Source organism: Denticeps clupeoides, chromosome 20 (assembly GCF_900700375.1).
Source record: "Denticeps clupeoides chromosome 20, fDenClu1.1, whole genome shotgun sequence".
Lineage (NCBI taxonomy): Eukaryota > Metazoa > Chordata > Actinopteri > Clupeiformes > Denticipitidae > Denticeps > Denticeps clupeoides.
In genome coordinates this window covers 5,718,670-5,732,522 of record NC_041726.1, presented here as the reverse complement: position 1 = coordinate 5,732,522, position 13,853 = coordinate 5,718,670, and the positions used below count along the sequence as shown (strand labels likewise).

Below are 13,853 nucleotides of genomic sequence, written 5' to 3'. Positions count from 1 at the left end.
TTTTTTTCTCTAATCAGAGACTAAATGAAAGTAAAGACCTTTGAAAATAGGGAAAAACAGAGAGACATGCTCCCTTTGAAGTATTCTCTATAAAAAAAAAGTCTCATCATGGATCTCAAATTGAAGTGAAACTGTGTGTGTGTGTGTGTGGGGAGGGGTAAGTGTGTGTGTGTGAGAGTAAGTGTGTGTGCCTGTGTTTACTTTTCCACTAAAATCCGCAGTCGGCCGTTGCCTCGAGACAGAGCCGTCAGTCACTTGTTAAGAGGGCTTGACTGACAGCGCTTGTCTGCCTGCAGAGTCGTTAATCATCTCTTAATCAGTGCTGGAGCACAGAGGGGGCGGGGCTTTCCGTACTCCACATATAGACGGGTGTCAGGGAAAACCTGAATAAACGATGGGAGAAACTCATTTGCTGGGGTCATTTTGCTGAATATCTCCTCCTGATAGAAGTTCTGTCTTCCATGATGATGATGATAATAAGTCTGTCGAGTATGAATATGAGCGCACATATACACACACACACACACACACACATACACACACACATATATATATATATATATATATATATATATATATTTTTTTTTTTAATGGCCTATCAGTAACACAATTGACACATGAAAGTGTATCTGTGCTGTGATCATTCACATTTTTTTTAAATGAAATTATAATATTTAAATTTTTCTTATTTATTTACATTTACATTTACAGCATTTACCAGGCGCCCTTATCCAGAGCGACTTACAATCAGTAGTTACAGGGACAGTCCCCCCCTGGAGCAACTTAGGGTTAAGTGTCTTGCTCAGGGACATGATGGTAGTAAGTGGGGTTTGGACCTGGGTCTTCTGGTTCATAGGCGAGTGTGTTACCCACTAGGCCACTACCACCTTTATCTTGTTTTAATTATGACAGACAAGGCCAGGGAACAGGAAAAAGGGAGAGAGAAATAGAGAAGTTGGGGAGAAAGTCAACATATAGAGGAGGGAGGAGGATAGGGAATGAAAACTGATGATCTGCTTCGGTACCTGCTTAAACAAACCAAAAAAGAAACAGAGCAACAACCAACATCTGTATAATGCATATTAAGTATGATTTATCAGCACACGGCATTAACAATATAAGACATGTTCAGCTGGTCCAGGCAGTGTGTGTTATTGCACCAGTGTGAACCATTATGTGTACCCCTATGTGCACACCTAAAGCTTTTTGGAGGCCAGAATAGAGATCTGAGATGCCAAAGAATTGCGGAGCTTTTGGAAATCTGCAGGCTTGTCGGTACGGAAAGGTCTGTGTGGTTGCTGCTCCTGAACCAAGAGCCGTTCATATAATGTTACGTCCTGTTATTTTGGGTGTGTTTCTGTTCTGTGTTTTGTGTTGTTTGCAGGTGCCTGGTGATTGTAAATTCAGCCCACCTGTACCTGCTGTGGGACAGACTGAATAAAAGGAGTCTCAGTCTCCTTTTTCCACCCACCCGCCTTCCTACCCTTTCCGTTTGACATCACTTCCGGTTTCCCCTGCGCTTCCCCTAGGAGGCGACGCAACTTGTTGTGTCGGCCTGCTTCGGTGTTTTCCTGTTTTGTTTGCTGTTATTCGTTGTAATTCGTTTCGTATGTATTTCATCTTTATTTATATATTTAGTTGTTAATGAAATACTTGTTAAAATTATCCTCTTCGTCTTAGTAGGTTTACGTTTGTGTCCTTTCTTTTGTTACGGGCCGGAGCCCCTAGACCGGTTCGTAACATATGAGTCATCAGTACCCATCAAGTATCAAACGGGCTAAATATCTGGAAATCCTGCAGTCAGAGAATGTGGCCGTGAGCTAGAGGGAAATTTTGCTTATTTATTTCGGTGAAAATCCACGTCGTAAGAAATGAATCTGGTTTTGACGCATTTAAAGTTTCAGTTCCAATTATTTGGAGACCACGCTTGTTTTTACTCATGAGAAATCTCAGGATCACAACATTTTCAAGATTCCCAGTGTAACAACTTGGAACTTGGAAGTCGTTAGCTTTGAACTTTACCTTTCAGAGACAACTTATGCTGTCCGGTACTCTTTGTGTTGCTTATCGAGGCACAAGTGCAGGGCAAATGGACCACAAATTTTGCTACGCAATCTTTCTCTTGGTCATTCATGGCTTACCTTAGCTTAGCTTACCTATCTTCAATCCAATTAACTGTACTTTTAACTAACTATGAAAGAGGGAAAAGTGACTTTGGGAGGGAGTGTGGAATAGCAGTACAGAAAGGAGAAAGGAGACGTGACAGGAAGTGGCAGTGGTTATTTCAGTGGATAACGAAACAAACTCGCAATCGGAAGGTTGTCAGTTTGGTGCCAGTGAAGTGCCACTGAGCAAGGTACCGTCCCCACACACTGCTCCCCGGGCGCCTGTCATGGCTGCCCACTGCTCACTAAGGTGATGGGTTAAAAGCAGAGGTCACACTTCGTGGTGTGCACCGTGCGGTTTGCTGCAGGGTTTCACAATGACAATCACTTCACTTTCACTTCGTTTTTTAAAGAAGAAAGTCTGACCATTGCGGCCGTCCAACTCAGGAACAGACGGCATCACCAGTCGTCCAGATCTGTCCAAAGCCAATATGGATTAGCTGTCTCAGACACGTGCTCATACACTGAAGAACTGCTGTCCATCATATCCTACAATCACGAGGCCTCTCCGAAGAGAACAAGCCGTCAATTATTAATCTTCCTCTCTGCGTTTCTGTCTTCTTATGCCTTGTGTCCTTCTTTCTGTCTGTCTGGGTCTGTACCACTTATACCAGAGTGTTTTAGATCACACTTGTTTTTCTAGACACTGCGCTTTATTCTTGGAGTTTGGGAGCCTACAGATATGCTGACGTCCACATCGTTCCATTCATTTCTTCTGGCCAACATGGCAACCCAGGGAACACTGCTGCATGTCTTTGAAGAAATTTAAAAGAAAAATTGGAAATATTAGCTGAGACCAGTCATCAAGCTGACACCACACCAGCTTTTCAAGCCTTTTTTTTATTGCAATTTGCCCAAATTGCCCATAAATACAGGTCCCTATTCTAATATTCATTAGTCATTAAAATTTTTATTTAGTTGATTCAATTAGTGATATATGAGCTTGCCATATTTCACCTTTTTTATTAAATGATAAGCAAGGAACACATCCCTCCTCTAAAATTGTTTTAGGATTTGTATGTTTCATCTCAGGATTCAGCAGCTAAATGCGGCTGCTTACGTGCAATTGGACTGCAGCTGTTCCAAGCAGGGGGGTTAGCCAAGGGTCAGTGAATATATGACTAAAATCATGCAGATGTATCTCCGTCTTTCCCAGCTGGATTGATCTTTTGACGAATGACTCACTGCAAAATTTCTTCATATGTTATATTGCCATTGATTTTGATTGGTTTTTGTCATTTGGTGAGCGTCAAACACAAAATAAACCATCTCTCTCTCTCTCTCTCTCTCTCTCTCTCTCTCTCTCTCTCTCTCTCTAGCACCCTCTCTGGTGAGCGAGCTGCGAGCAGAGAAGATCGAGCAACGTAGCGTGACCCTGGTGTGGCGGGGGCTCAGCTACTCGAATGGCAGCCGTACCGAATACGAGATCAAGTACTATGAGAAGGTAAACACACACACACATTTTTTTCCATACACAGGTATCTTTGTGACCTTGATGTCCCCCACTCCCTCATTAGTTATTTTTTTGTTTTGTTTTGTGTACAGAACATTGTGTTCTGTTTTATAAAAATCCCCAGAAAACTCCAGATATCACTGCGTATGGCATCGCTTTGGGATTAATTCTGTAGAAGAGAGGCTGTTTATCTTTCGAATATAAAGCCTGTTTGAAAAGGAATTACTCAGCATCTGTGTGGTAGTTTATTCTTAAGCCTATGAAGAACATTTTATTATTTTAATAATTTACGGCAAAATATGATCAATCTGGCAACAATGTTCAGCAGCAATATAGATCATCTCCCCACTCGTAATACATGAGGACCATGGAGCGGTGTGGCTCTGGCTTCTAAATATGCAATTGTCTCACGAACAATAGACAGATATGCTCCCAGGCACAAGAATATCATTCTTTTCTTAAAGGACGAGCAAATCGGCATGCCAGTGTTTGAATTATGCATTGGCGTAAAACAATAAAAAAACGTGTATCATGGTTTGCTACGGCCTGCGTTATGACAAAGCAGCAAGAGTTGAGAAACGTATATAATCTGATATTATTGTCTTCTTGCACAACGACAAAACCGATAAGCATCAGGAGAACGTGAGTCTCGCAAGTCTGTGCGTGTCTAGAGTAATTTTCCACGCTCAGAACAGAACTGTCATTTATTTAGTTTGTTTTCTTGACCAGACGGGAGGTGGCGATGACTAAATTGTTGCTGGGCTTTTGTTTGTTGAGCTCCGTCACCACACCAGACGGCGAAAAGCTAATGTGGCCAGGAAGGCAGACACACGCCCACAAGGTCTGGATTAAGACGCATTACCACGCGGCGTTCAGTGCGGTTCTGATTCTGCTAACGGACCTGCGCGGCACACTCCACAAAGCAGCCCTGCAGCCATTCAGACCCTCAAATTGTCCCAGCTAGAAACAACGTAGTGCATGAGTCTAATGTCCGCTAATGTCACCGAAATAAACAGAAGCCACTTTCTACCAAGACAGAAAATGCTGATTATCGTTCATTTCATTTAAGGATTCTGATGAGAGAACTAGTGAATGTGACATTATTGAACACAGCCCACACGATGCGTCTCATTTAGCTGGAAAATATGTAAAATCTCACATACTAGGAATATAACATATTAGTTATGGAGAAACATATAATCTATGTAATAATGAGTGTGCAATAAGTGATGAGCTATAGTTTAAACCCATTGCATTTGGGTTGCCATATACTTTCAGGGTCCAGAAGCGATGTGATTGATTCAATGTGATGATTCCATAAAGGCCTTTACAGAATCACAGATTGTTCCACATCGAACAATACAGCGTCCATTTCCACGTACATTGCGTACCATGCAGTACTTTTGTCTGTGTCAGACAGATAACCCTTCCTGCATCTGTGGTGGCAGGGGCAGACATCTTGGACCTGTGTGAATAAACTTAGGAATAAGCCTGCCATGCCTCATCCTTGACTGAGAAGGTTTACTTGCTTCTTGTTTGCACATTATTAAGCAAAGAAGAATCATTAAGGGTATCAAGGGTGGTCTACCTGTCGTGAGTGTTCAGTTTATTCGGTCGGCCAATGACAATGACCTGTAACACCATGCGTCACACATGCATTCAATTGCAGAGAATACTGGGACATACTTTTGGCACATTATTAAATTCAGGCATTTCAACCACTTCCATGGCCATTCAAAACAGTGGGTTAAAAATTCCCTCGCGTAAAAAAAGTTTTAGCTGCTGAGAGTGGGCCAGCTCCATATAACTATACATAATCTACAGACATACAGACTGTCTTGAGTCATGATTTTCCTTGTTTTTTTTTGCCTCCTGCTGTTCTAGAAATAAGTCCTAAACAGAATGAATTAGCTCTGACTGCTAACCCTCTGACTTGGACTCAAACACAAAGTCTATAATCAGAAGGTAGTGAAGCTCAAAATGTGCTATTCCCAATCAGACTTGGTCCTCACATGGAGGAGTCCTGGCATGTTAGTGTGGGTTTGGTCCCATAGATAAAAGACATTCTTGCTAAATTGACCCTGTTGAGTGGTTTGATGTTTGTGAAGATGACTGGAAGGGCCATAAAAGGACAATATCTTCCACAACAGGAGCAGAAGGACCAGAGATACTCTACAGTGAAGACGGCCGCCACACGCGTCAGCGTCAGCAACCTCAAACCCGGCACCAGCTATGTCTTCCTCATCCGCTCCTGTACCTCCCCGGCCGCCATCTCTTCCCCACCCTCCTCTTCTCTAGCCTCGTCCCCGGTCTCGTCTTCCTCAGCATCGTCCTCGTCCCCGTCGCTGACTTCTTCTTCGTCCTCGTCCCCGACGCCACTGGACTACGGGGCCTACAGCGCCCCGTTGGAGCTGCAGACGCTGGGCGAGCGTGAGTTCTGCTCATAACTACCGCACGGCATTATGGGACGTGTCGAGATTGGAGAGTTTTGGTGTCTTGTTCTTTTGTTCGCTCCTTTTTTTCCCGATTCCACTGGGATTGCCTCAAAAGCGAACCCTCCCCCCTCCAATTTTCTCACTCATTTCAGAGTAATCATACTTCTCCTTCTTCTGACAGTCCATATCTTTCACAGAGATCTGGACTGTTCCCTCCTTCAAATACTAATACTGTGCTTTTGTGTGTGTGTGTGTCCTCAGTGGCCCTCGCGTCCAGCGAGCAGAACCCGGTGGTGATCATCATTGTGGTGTCGGTGGCTGCCCTCATCATGCTGCTCTCTCTGGGTGTGGGCCTGCTCATCTGGAGGAGGTAAGAGCTCCGCCCGCCACCTCGCTTAACTCAAACAAACCCGGAGTCAGTCCGCGGTGAACAGGCACACTCGGCGCAGGATCAACCATCATCGGGTGTTTAGGAGGTGGGACGAGGCCACATTTCCAATCTGAATTCGGGCTATTTCGTAGATTGCAGGTCAGCCACTGTGAGCTTAGTTAGCTGTTTGCTGGCAAAGAAAATAACAAATTTGCAGATGTTTTTCACATTTTTCGACATGAGATGAAATTATCTCAGCCGAGTTCCTACGGATGATTGTTTTTCAAAACTCTAATACGGAGATCTCCTGCCAGACTACAGACGTACACTGTGTACATTGCCAAGACTCTTCATTATGTCACCTTCTCATAATTATATTAACTCATTACAGGCCCTGTTTTTTTAACAGTAGAAGAGTTTTGTTTCTTTACCTTCATGCCTGGTCTCCACACTATTGTCCTCATAAGCAGTTCATGGGATGAACATGATTGTGCTTGAAGCAACAATTTGGCCCAAAACTTTTGACTGGTGGAGTATATAAATGTTTTAATAGCCACAACTAATTTGAAGGTTTACTGCATGCTGTATATTATCGCTTGAGGGTGGACGTCTAACCCTCAATAAACCCGACTGATTGGCCAGCATATTAGGAAATATTCCATAAATGGATTTGATTGGCCGGCACTCGCTCCATGCTTTTAAAGGCTCAACATTTTTAACCTCCTGCCACAATCAACGCAAAGCGACAGGCCCACTGTTCAGTTTATGCAGCAACAAGCTATAATATTTACAATTAATCACAATTAATTATTTGCAAAACGGGTGAGACTAGGCCACTAGGCTGCTACCAGCCATTTTAGTTTTGGCAATACAACTAAAAGCGGGTAGTTCGGACACCGGACCTGTGTGTGTAACAAGGCCTTCCACCCCATTTGCATGCAGCAAGTCTCACGCATGCCTTGGTTCAGTCGCTCAGCAGCTGCTGTGTAGGCGGCGTTGTGTTTTTAAAGGTGCCATGAACATACGCAGCATCGTATCTAAATGGTAGGTGTGAAGTGTGTGTGTCTGTGCGTATCTTGCACTGCCTGCCGCAGCCATCTGTTAAGCGTAGTGAGATGTTTTATGCAGCCGGTGTTCGGGCAGCCATTGTTAGGCTGCACGGCCCATTAGTGTGTGGAGAGAAGCCGTCCACGCTAATGAAGACGGACTACGGGCTCCGCCCGTTTACACACCACTATCGCCCAGGTGTGTTTAAGTGTAAGAGGGAAGAAGAAGAATGATTTTATCGAATGTGTTAACTTGATTCACACACACTTACACACACACACACACACACACACGTGTGTCTGGCTTCATAGAATTAGTAACGCGTCACAGGAAGTGTTCATGAAGAAAAGTCACTCTGTCCGTCCTCTTGTTCTTCAGACATAAACGCATCAGCGTCCAACCTGCTCTCTATCACACACACACACACACACACACACACACACACACACAAACTGCTACCACCCCCATATACTAACACACGCCAAGAACTGCACGTGCATGAACTCAAAATCCTCCTACGTGTGTGAGCACACATTCACACAAAACAATGCATTGCAGATGAGACGCACTTCGTCAAAAAATCTTACATTGCCCACATCAGATGAATTACGTACGTGGTGTGCTCACACACACACACACACACACACACACACACACACAGGCCCGCTCAGAAAGAGCTGTGGCAGCGTCACATTAATCTGTCTGATGAAAATGGATCAGATCGTGTGAGTGTGAAATGGCTCCCATTCATTCCAACGTGCACAATACACAGCGGATGCTCAGCCGCTGTCAATCACCGGCGGGGACCCGCCGTGCGCTTTCCCGCAAACAACCAAGACACAACACGCACACCCACACGCGCGGCACTGCAGCGCACGTTGCATTTATGAATGTGGATGTATGGAGGCGCCGGGAATGGTTTAAGGTGATGAATTACGTGTGTGAGGGCGCACCGGAGTGGTTATTAGCCCTCGCTGCATTTTTCAGCAGCAAAATTGTATTGAGCAAACAAAGAAAATGTCTCATACCTCAATTACAATGGACTTAGGCTCAGACGCCTGTTGTGCTTACACAGTCGGAACAGTGTCAGCAAATATACATCAGAATTACATACACACACTCGCACACACAGATATTCATGTACACTGGGTACAGTATCTTTTTTCAGGAAAACAAAAAGCCAGTGAAAATGTCCAAAAACCAATAAACTAAGCCACCACGCCGTGCACTGAACAGAGGGAAGGGGCGGAGTCCCACTCGACCCTCGAGCTGGTATGGCGCTCGTCCGGGGAGTCCTCCCTCACGATTGCTCCTGCGTGAGACGCCAGGCAGGGTCGTGAAACTCCACAGGGGTCTTGGACATTTACACAAAAACAAACCTCGCTCCACAGACACAAAAGGGAAAAGACTCCGGAGGTCGCGTTGGAGAATCGCTCTGTAGACTCTGGATCACGCGGGTCTATTGTAACAAGGCGGATTGGATGTAACCAGTGCACCTGACGCTTGTTATCCCGTGAAGACCACTATCCGTTCAAAAGGAGCCTGGGGAGGGAAGCCTGGGTGGTAGTAGCCTAGTGGGTAACACGCTCACCTATGAACCAAAGGACCCAGGTTCAAATCCCACTTACTACCATTGTTTCCCTGAGCAAGACACTTAACCCTAAGTTGCTCCAGGGGGGACTGTCCCTGTAAATACTGATTGTAAGTCGCTCTGGTTAAAGGGTGTCTGATAAATGCTGTAAATGCTGTAAATGGAACGTGTTGAGGAACCTACAACCCAGGACTGTGATAAGGGACACGCCCAGCGCACATAAGGGAATTGGGATTTACCAGGGCACCCGCAGCTACACGACAGACACGGACACACAGTCTAACACTCTGGGGAAGATGAGTGTATTGGGGGGGCGGAGCCGGCATGGACGTGACAGTACCCCTCTCCCGGATCCTGAATGTGGGCGCGAGGACTGTGATGAACCTCAGACGCGGGGCTGGGCGTTTGGGCTGGGTTTGATGGAATTCTTCCACCAATGCCAGATGCAACACATCCCCAGTCAGTACCCAACTCCGTTCCTCTGGGCCGTAGCCCTCCCAGTCCACCAAGTACAGCAGGACCCCTCCACGCCTCCGAGAATTGAGGCGTGGATGACAGGCGCGGTCCGCCACCGAAGGTCAGCTTGGACTTTAAAGTGGTGAACCGCTGACCGCAAAGCAGTTTGTGCCCCGTCCCAGACCCAAGCAGGCACTGGAAAGGAGTCAGGCCTGTGGTGGAGTGACACAGGGAGTTCTGGGCGTATTCTGCCCACACTAGGTACTCTGCCCAATCGTGTTGGTTGTACTGGCAGTACGCCCTTAAAAACCTGCTTAGCTCCTGCACCATCTTCTCTGCCTGCCCGTTGGCCTGTGGGCGATACCCCGAGGTGAGGCTTATAGCAACACCCAGCCTCTTAAAGAATGCCTTCCACCCCCAGGACGTGAATTGGGGGCCACGGTCAGAGAGGATGTCCACAGGATGCCATAAACCCGAAAGAGGTATTGGAAAAGGGCCTCAGCCACCTGGGGAAGACGGGAGGGACCGGAACGGGATAAATTTACACCCCTTCGAGAATCGATCTAAGACCACCAGAACCATAGTGTAACCTTGGTTACCAGTGGGTAGGCTACGTGGACTCTTTGTGGTGGCACAGACAGCACAGGAGGAGACACTGGTCTGTACATCCTTCTGTAAAGAGGGCCACCAATACTTCCTGGCCACCACTTCTCCCGTTCTGCGAATGCCCGGATACCCAGTAGCTGGTGTCGTGTGGGCCTATTCTATCACCCAGACGTTTTGCCTGCCAGATGTATTACAGATTCCGGTGATCAGTAATAACCTTGAAGGGATGTTGCACTCCCTCCAGCAGGTGGCGCCACTCCCCCAACGCTGCCCGTACGGCCAACAATTCCCGATTTCCCACATAATTAATTTCGGCCTCCATCAGCCTTCGTGAATAGAAGGCGCAAGGGTGAAGCTTCCTGGGGCTACCATGATACTGTGACAGCACCGCCCCCAATCCAACCTCCGAAGCATCCACCTCCATGACAAACGGCTTCGTCGGGTCAGGAATTTGAAGAACCGCTCCTTCAGGGCGCAGAACGGCTCTTTTGCAGCACCGATCCACTGGAGTGTCTTTGGCTGCCCACGGAGGAGGGATGTGAGCGGCGTGGGCTCCGACCACTCAGTCACCGCGGTTACCTTAGGTTCCTCCATAGCGATTCCCGCCGAGCTTATGTGATAACCAAGAAATGCCACCTCCTTCATGAAGAAAGAGCACTTCTCAGCCTTCACATGCAACTGATGTGCAAGCAAGCGGGAGAGGACCGCCCTCACATGCTGGAGGTGTTCCATCTGGGTGTTGGAGAACACCAAGATGTGATCTATATACACCACCACAAACCTGTCCAGCATGTCTCGGAGGACGTCATTCACGAACCCCTGGAAAACAGCCGGAACATTCGCGAGCCCATAGGGCATCACCTTATACTTGTAATGCCCCAACACAGTGCCTGACGCAGTTTTCCATTCGTCTCCCACTCGAACATACACCAGATTGTAGGCACTCCAGAGGTCAAGCTTTGTGAAAAAGGTCCCCCCCCCCGAAGCCGCTCAATGGTAACGGGAATCAGTGGAAGAGGGTATGAATACATCCTCGTGATCTCATTGAGCCCCCGGTAGTCAATGCATGGGCGCAGACCTCCGTCCTTCTTCTTCACAAAAAAGAAACTGGCAGAGGCGGGAGAGCGTGAACGGCGAAACAAACTCTGACGCAGGGCCTCGGCCACGTATTCCTCCATTGCCCACTGCTCCGGTTTGGACAATGAATAAATACGGGACCGAGGAGGGGTTTTCCCTGGCAGAAGGTCAATCGTGCAATCCCAGGGATAGGGGACTGCAGAGGATGGGTAGGCATACGACAGGTGAACACAAGAGACCGTGCAATGAAATTACCCGCTGATCTGGAGTCTACAAGAGCAGAGAGAGGGCGGCTGACCGGGGGCGCCATGGGCAGCTGTCCCTCCAATGAGCTGGACTACCACAGCGAAGACACGCCCCTGTCCGGAGAAGATGCCTCCTCTCCTCTCACTCCACACTGGCCGAAGCAACCAGCATTGCCTCCGGGGATGGTGACCGTCTGTCGCCTCTTGTCGCTCCGGCCCGGAACCTGAAAGTACCCACCTCCCAATCCACTGCAGCCGTTGGAGTGCGCTGGGGGGAGCGCCTCTCGCGAAGGTGGGCGTCCAGGGAGATGGCGAGTGTTATCACTTCATCCAGGCCACCAGGCCACCATTTTCCGGGGCTAAGCCAGCCCGGAACATGGTCAGCAGTGCGTCCTCCCCCCAACCGCTCTCCGCTGCTAGGACCCAGAAACGTAGGGCGTATTCCCTTGCGGAAGATCTGCCCTGCCGGATGGTGTGGAGGCGCTGTCCCGTGGACCGGCCCTGCTCTGGCTGGTCGAACACCACCTTAAAGTGATGCACGAAGTTCTCGAACGTCCTCACCTCTTCGCCCCCCTTTCTCCAGAGTGCCCTGCTCCAGTCCAGAGCCGGTCCAGATAGTCGATGCAGCATGGTGCTAATCTTCTGTTGGTCTGTGAGCCCAGTGACATCCGCAAAGTATAATTCACACCTGAGTAAAAAGTTCTTACACTCCGCGGGGTCACCGGAGTACCGCTCAGGAAGACTAGAGGTCCGGTACAGGGGGGGCTCTGGAACCCGAGGATCTTCTCCTGGAATGTGGGGGACAGGAGCTAGGGGAGGAGGTGCTCAGCCGGGGGGCTGGGTCAGCAGCTGCTGGACTGCTGTGGTGAACGCAGCGATCTGATCCCTCTGTGCCACCACTTCTTCCAAGGAGTTGGTCAGCCGACCCAACTGGCGGTGATGCGCCGCCACCACTTCCTCTAGGGTGGTTGGGGAGTGATCAGTGGGCAGTGGTACTGACAAGCCATCCATCTTTTTGGGAGAGAGCGATTCTTCTGTCACGCCGGAGACTGGCTGGGGAAGGATGATGGAGGGCAAGGTGTCAGAGGAAGAACAGTTTATTTACAGGACAACAAAAAGCCAGGGAAAATGTCCAAAAACCAATAAACTAAGCCACCACGCCATGTGCTGAACAGAGGGAAGGGGCGGAGTCCCACTCAACCCTCAGACTGGTGCGGCGCTCGTCCGGGGAGTCCTCCCTCACGATTGCTCCTGCTTGAGACGCCAGGCAGGGTCGTGAGACTCCACAGGGGTCTTGGACGTTTTGCACAAAAATAAACCTCACTCCATAGACACAAAGGGGATAAGACTCCGGAGGTGGAGTTGGAGAATCGCTCTGTAGACTCTGGATCACGTGGGTCTTTTATAGTGAGATTGGACTTAACCAGCCACACCTGATGCTCGTTATCACGTGAGGATCACTCTCCATGCCGAAGGAGCCTGGGGAGGGAATGTGTTGAGGAACCCACGACCCAGGACTGTGATAAGGGACACGCCCAATGCACATAAGGGAATTGGGGCTTACCAGGGCATCTGCGGCTACACAACATGACACGCAGACACGGACACACAGTCTAATACTCTGGAGAAGGTGAGCGTGTTGGGTGGGGCGAAGCTGGCACGGACGTGACAGAGACACTGCAGCGCTGCATTCATCCTATTGGATAAAATGGGACCATCCGGTCAAATTGGTTTACATTTTGTTTTGACCACATGGTCAGCATTGCTTTGAGGTCATATTACATTTACAGCATTTATCACGCGCCCTTATCCAGAGCACCTTACAATCAGTAGTTACAGGGAGAATCATCTTGGAGACACTTGTCAAGTGAATTGTCACATGTGATACACAGCAGCACAGCACACGGTGCACACAGTGAAATTTGTCCTTAGCATTTAACCCATCACCCTGAGTGAGCAGTGGGCAGCCATGACAGGCGCCCGGGGAGCAGTGTGTGGGGACGGTGCTTTGCTCAGTGGCACCTCAGTAGCACCTTGGTGGATCAGGATTCGAACCGGAAACTGAACCGAACCGGCAACCAAACCGGCCATTTCCTTAACCCCATGTTGTTAAGTGTCCTGCTCAAGGACACAAGGGTAGTAAGTGGGATTTGAACCTGGGTCTTCTTGTTCATAGGGAAGTGTGTTACCCACAAGGGTTCTACCACCATTCCCTACTTTTTCTCTTGTTTGTACAATCCCAAGCCTAATTCAAAAAATTATTCTAAAACATGCAAATGAGATATAATAGGCAGAACACGTTAGCTGTCAGAACATTTGAATATTTTGTATTTGGTATAATGTAATTGGTCATTATGCTATGATTCATAATTGATGAAATGTCTAACTGAGGGAATGAATGGAAAAAA

At 47.9% G+C, this 13,853-nt stretch overlaps 1 protein-coding gene across 4 annotated transcripts in view; it reads left to right on the top strand.

Annotated features, from left to right (window-relative positions):
* Positions 1 to 13,853, top strand: part of epha10 (EPH receptor A10) — a 125,402-nt gene that overhangs the window by 93,790 nt on the left and 17,759 nt on the right. For all 4 annotated transcript variants that reach the window (XM_028963206.1, XM_028963207.1, XM_028963209.1 and 1 more), the window contains exons 6-8: positions 3,485 to 3,609; positions 5,769 to 6,048; positions 6,315 to 6,423. In XM_028963206.1, coding sequence (XP_028819039.1) covers positions 3,485 to 3,609; positions 5,769 to 6,048; positions 6,315 to 6,423 — 514 coding nt within the window. The remainder of the gene's footprint in view (positions 1 to 3,484; positions 3,610 to 5,768; positions 6,049 to 6,314; positions 6,424 to 13,853) is intronic.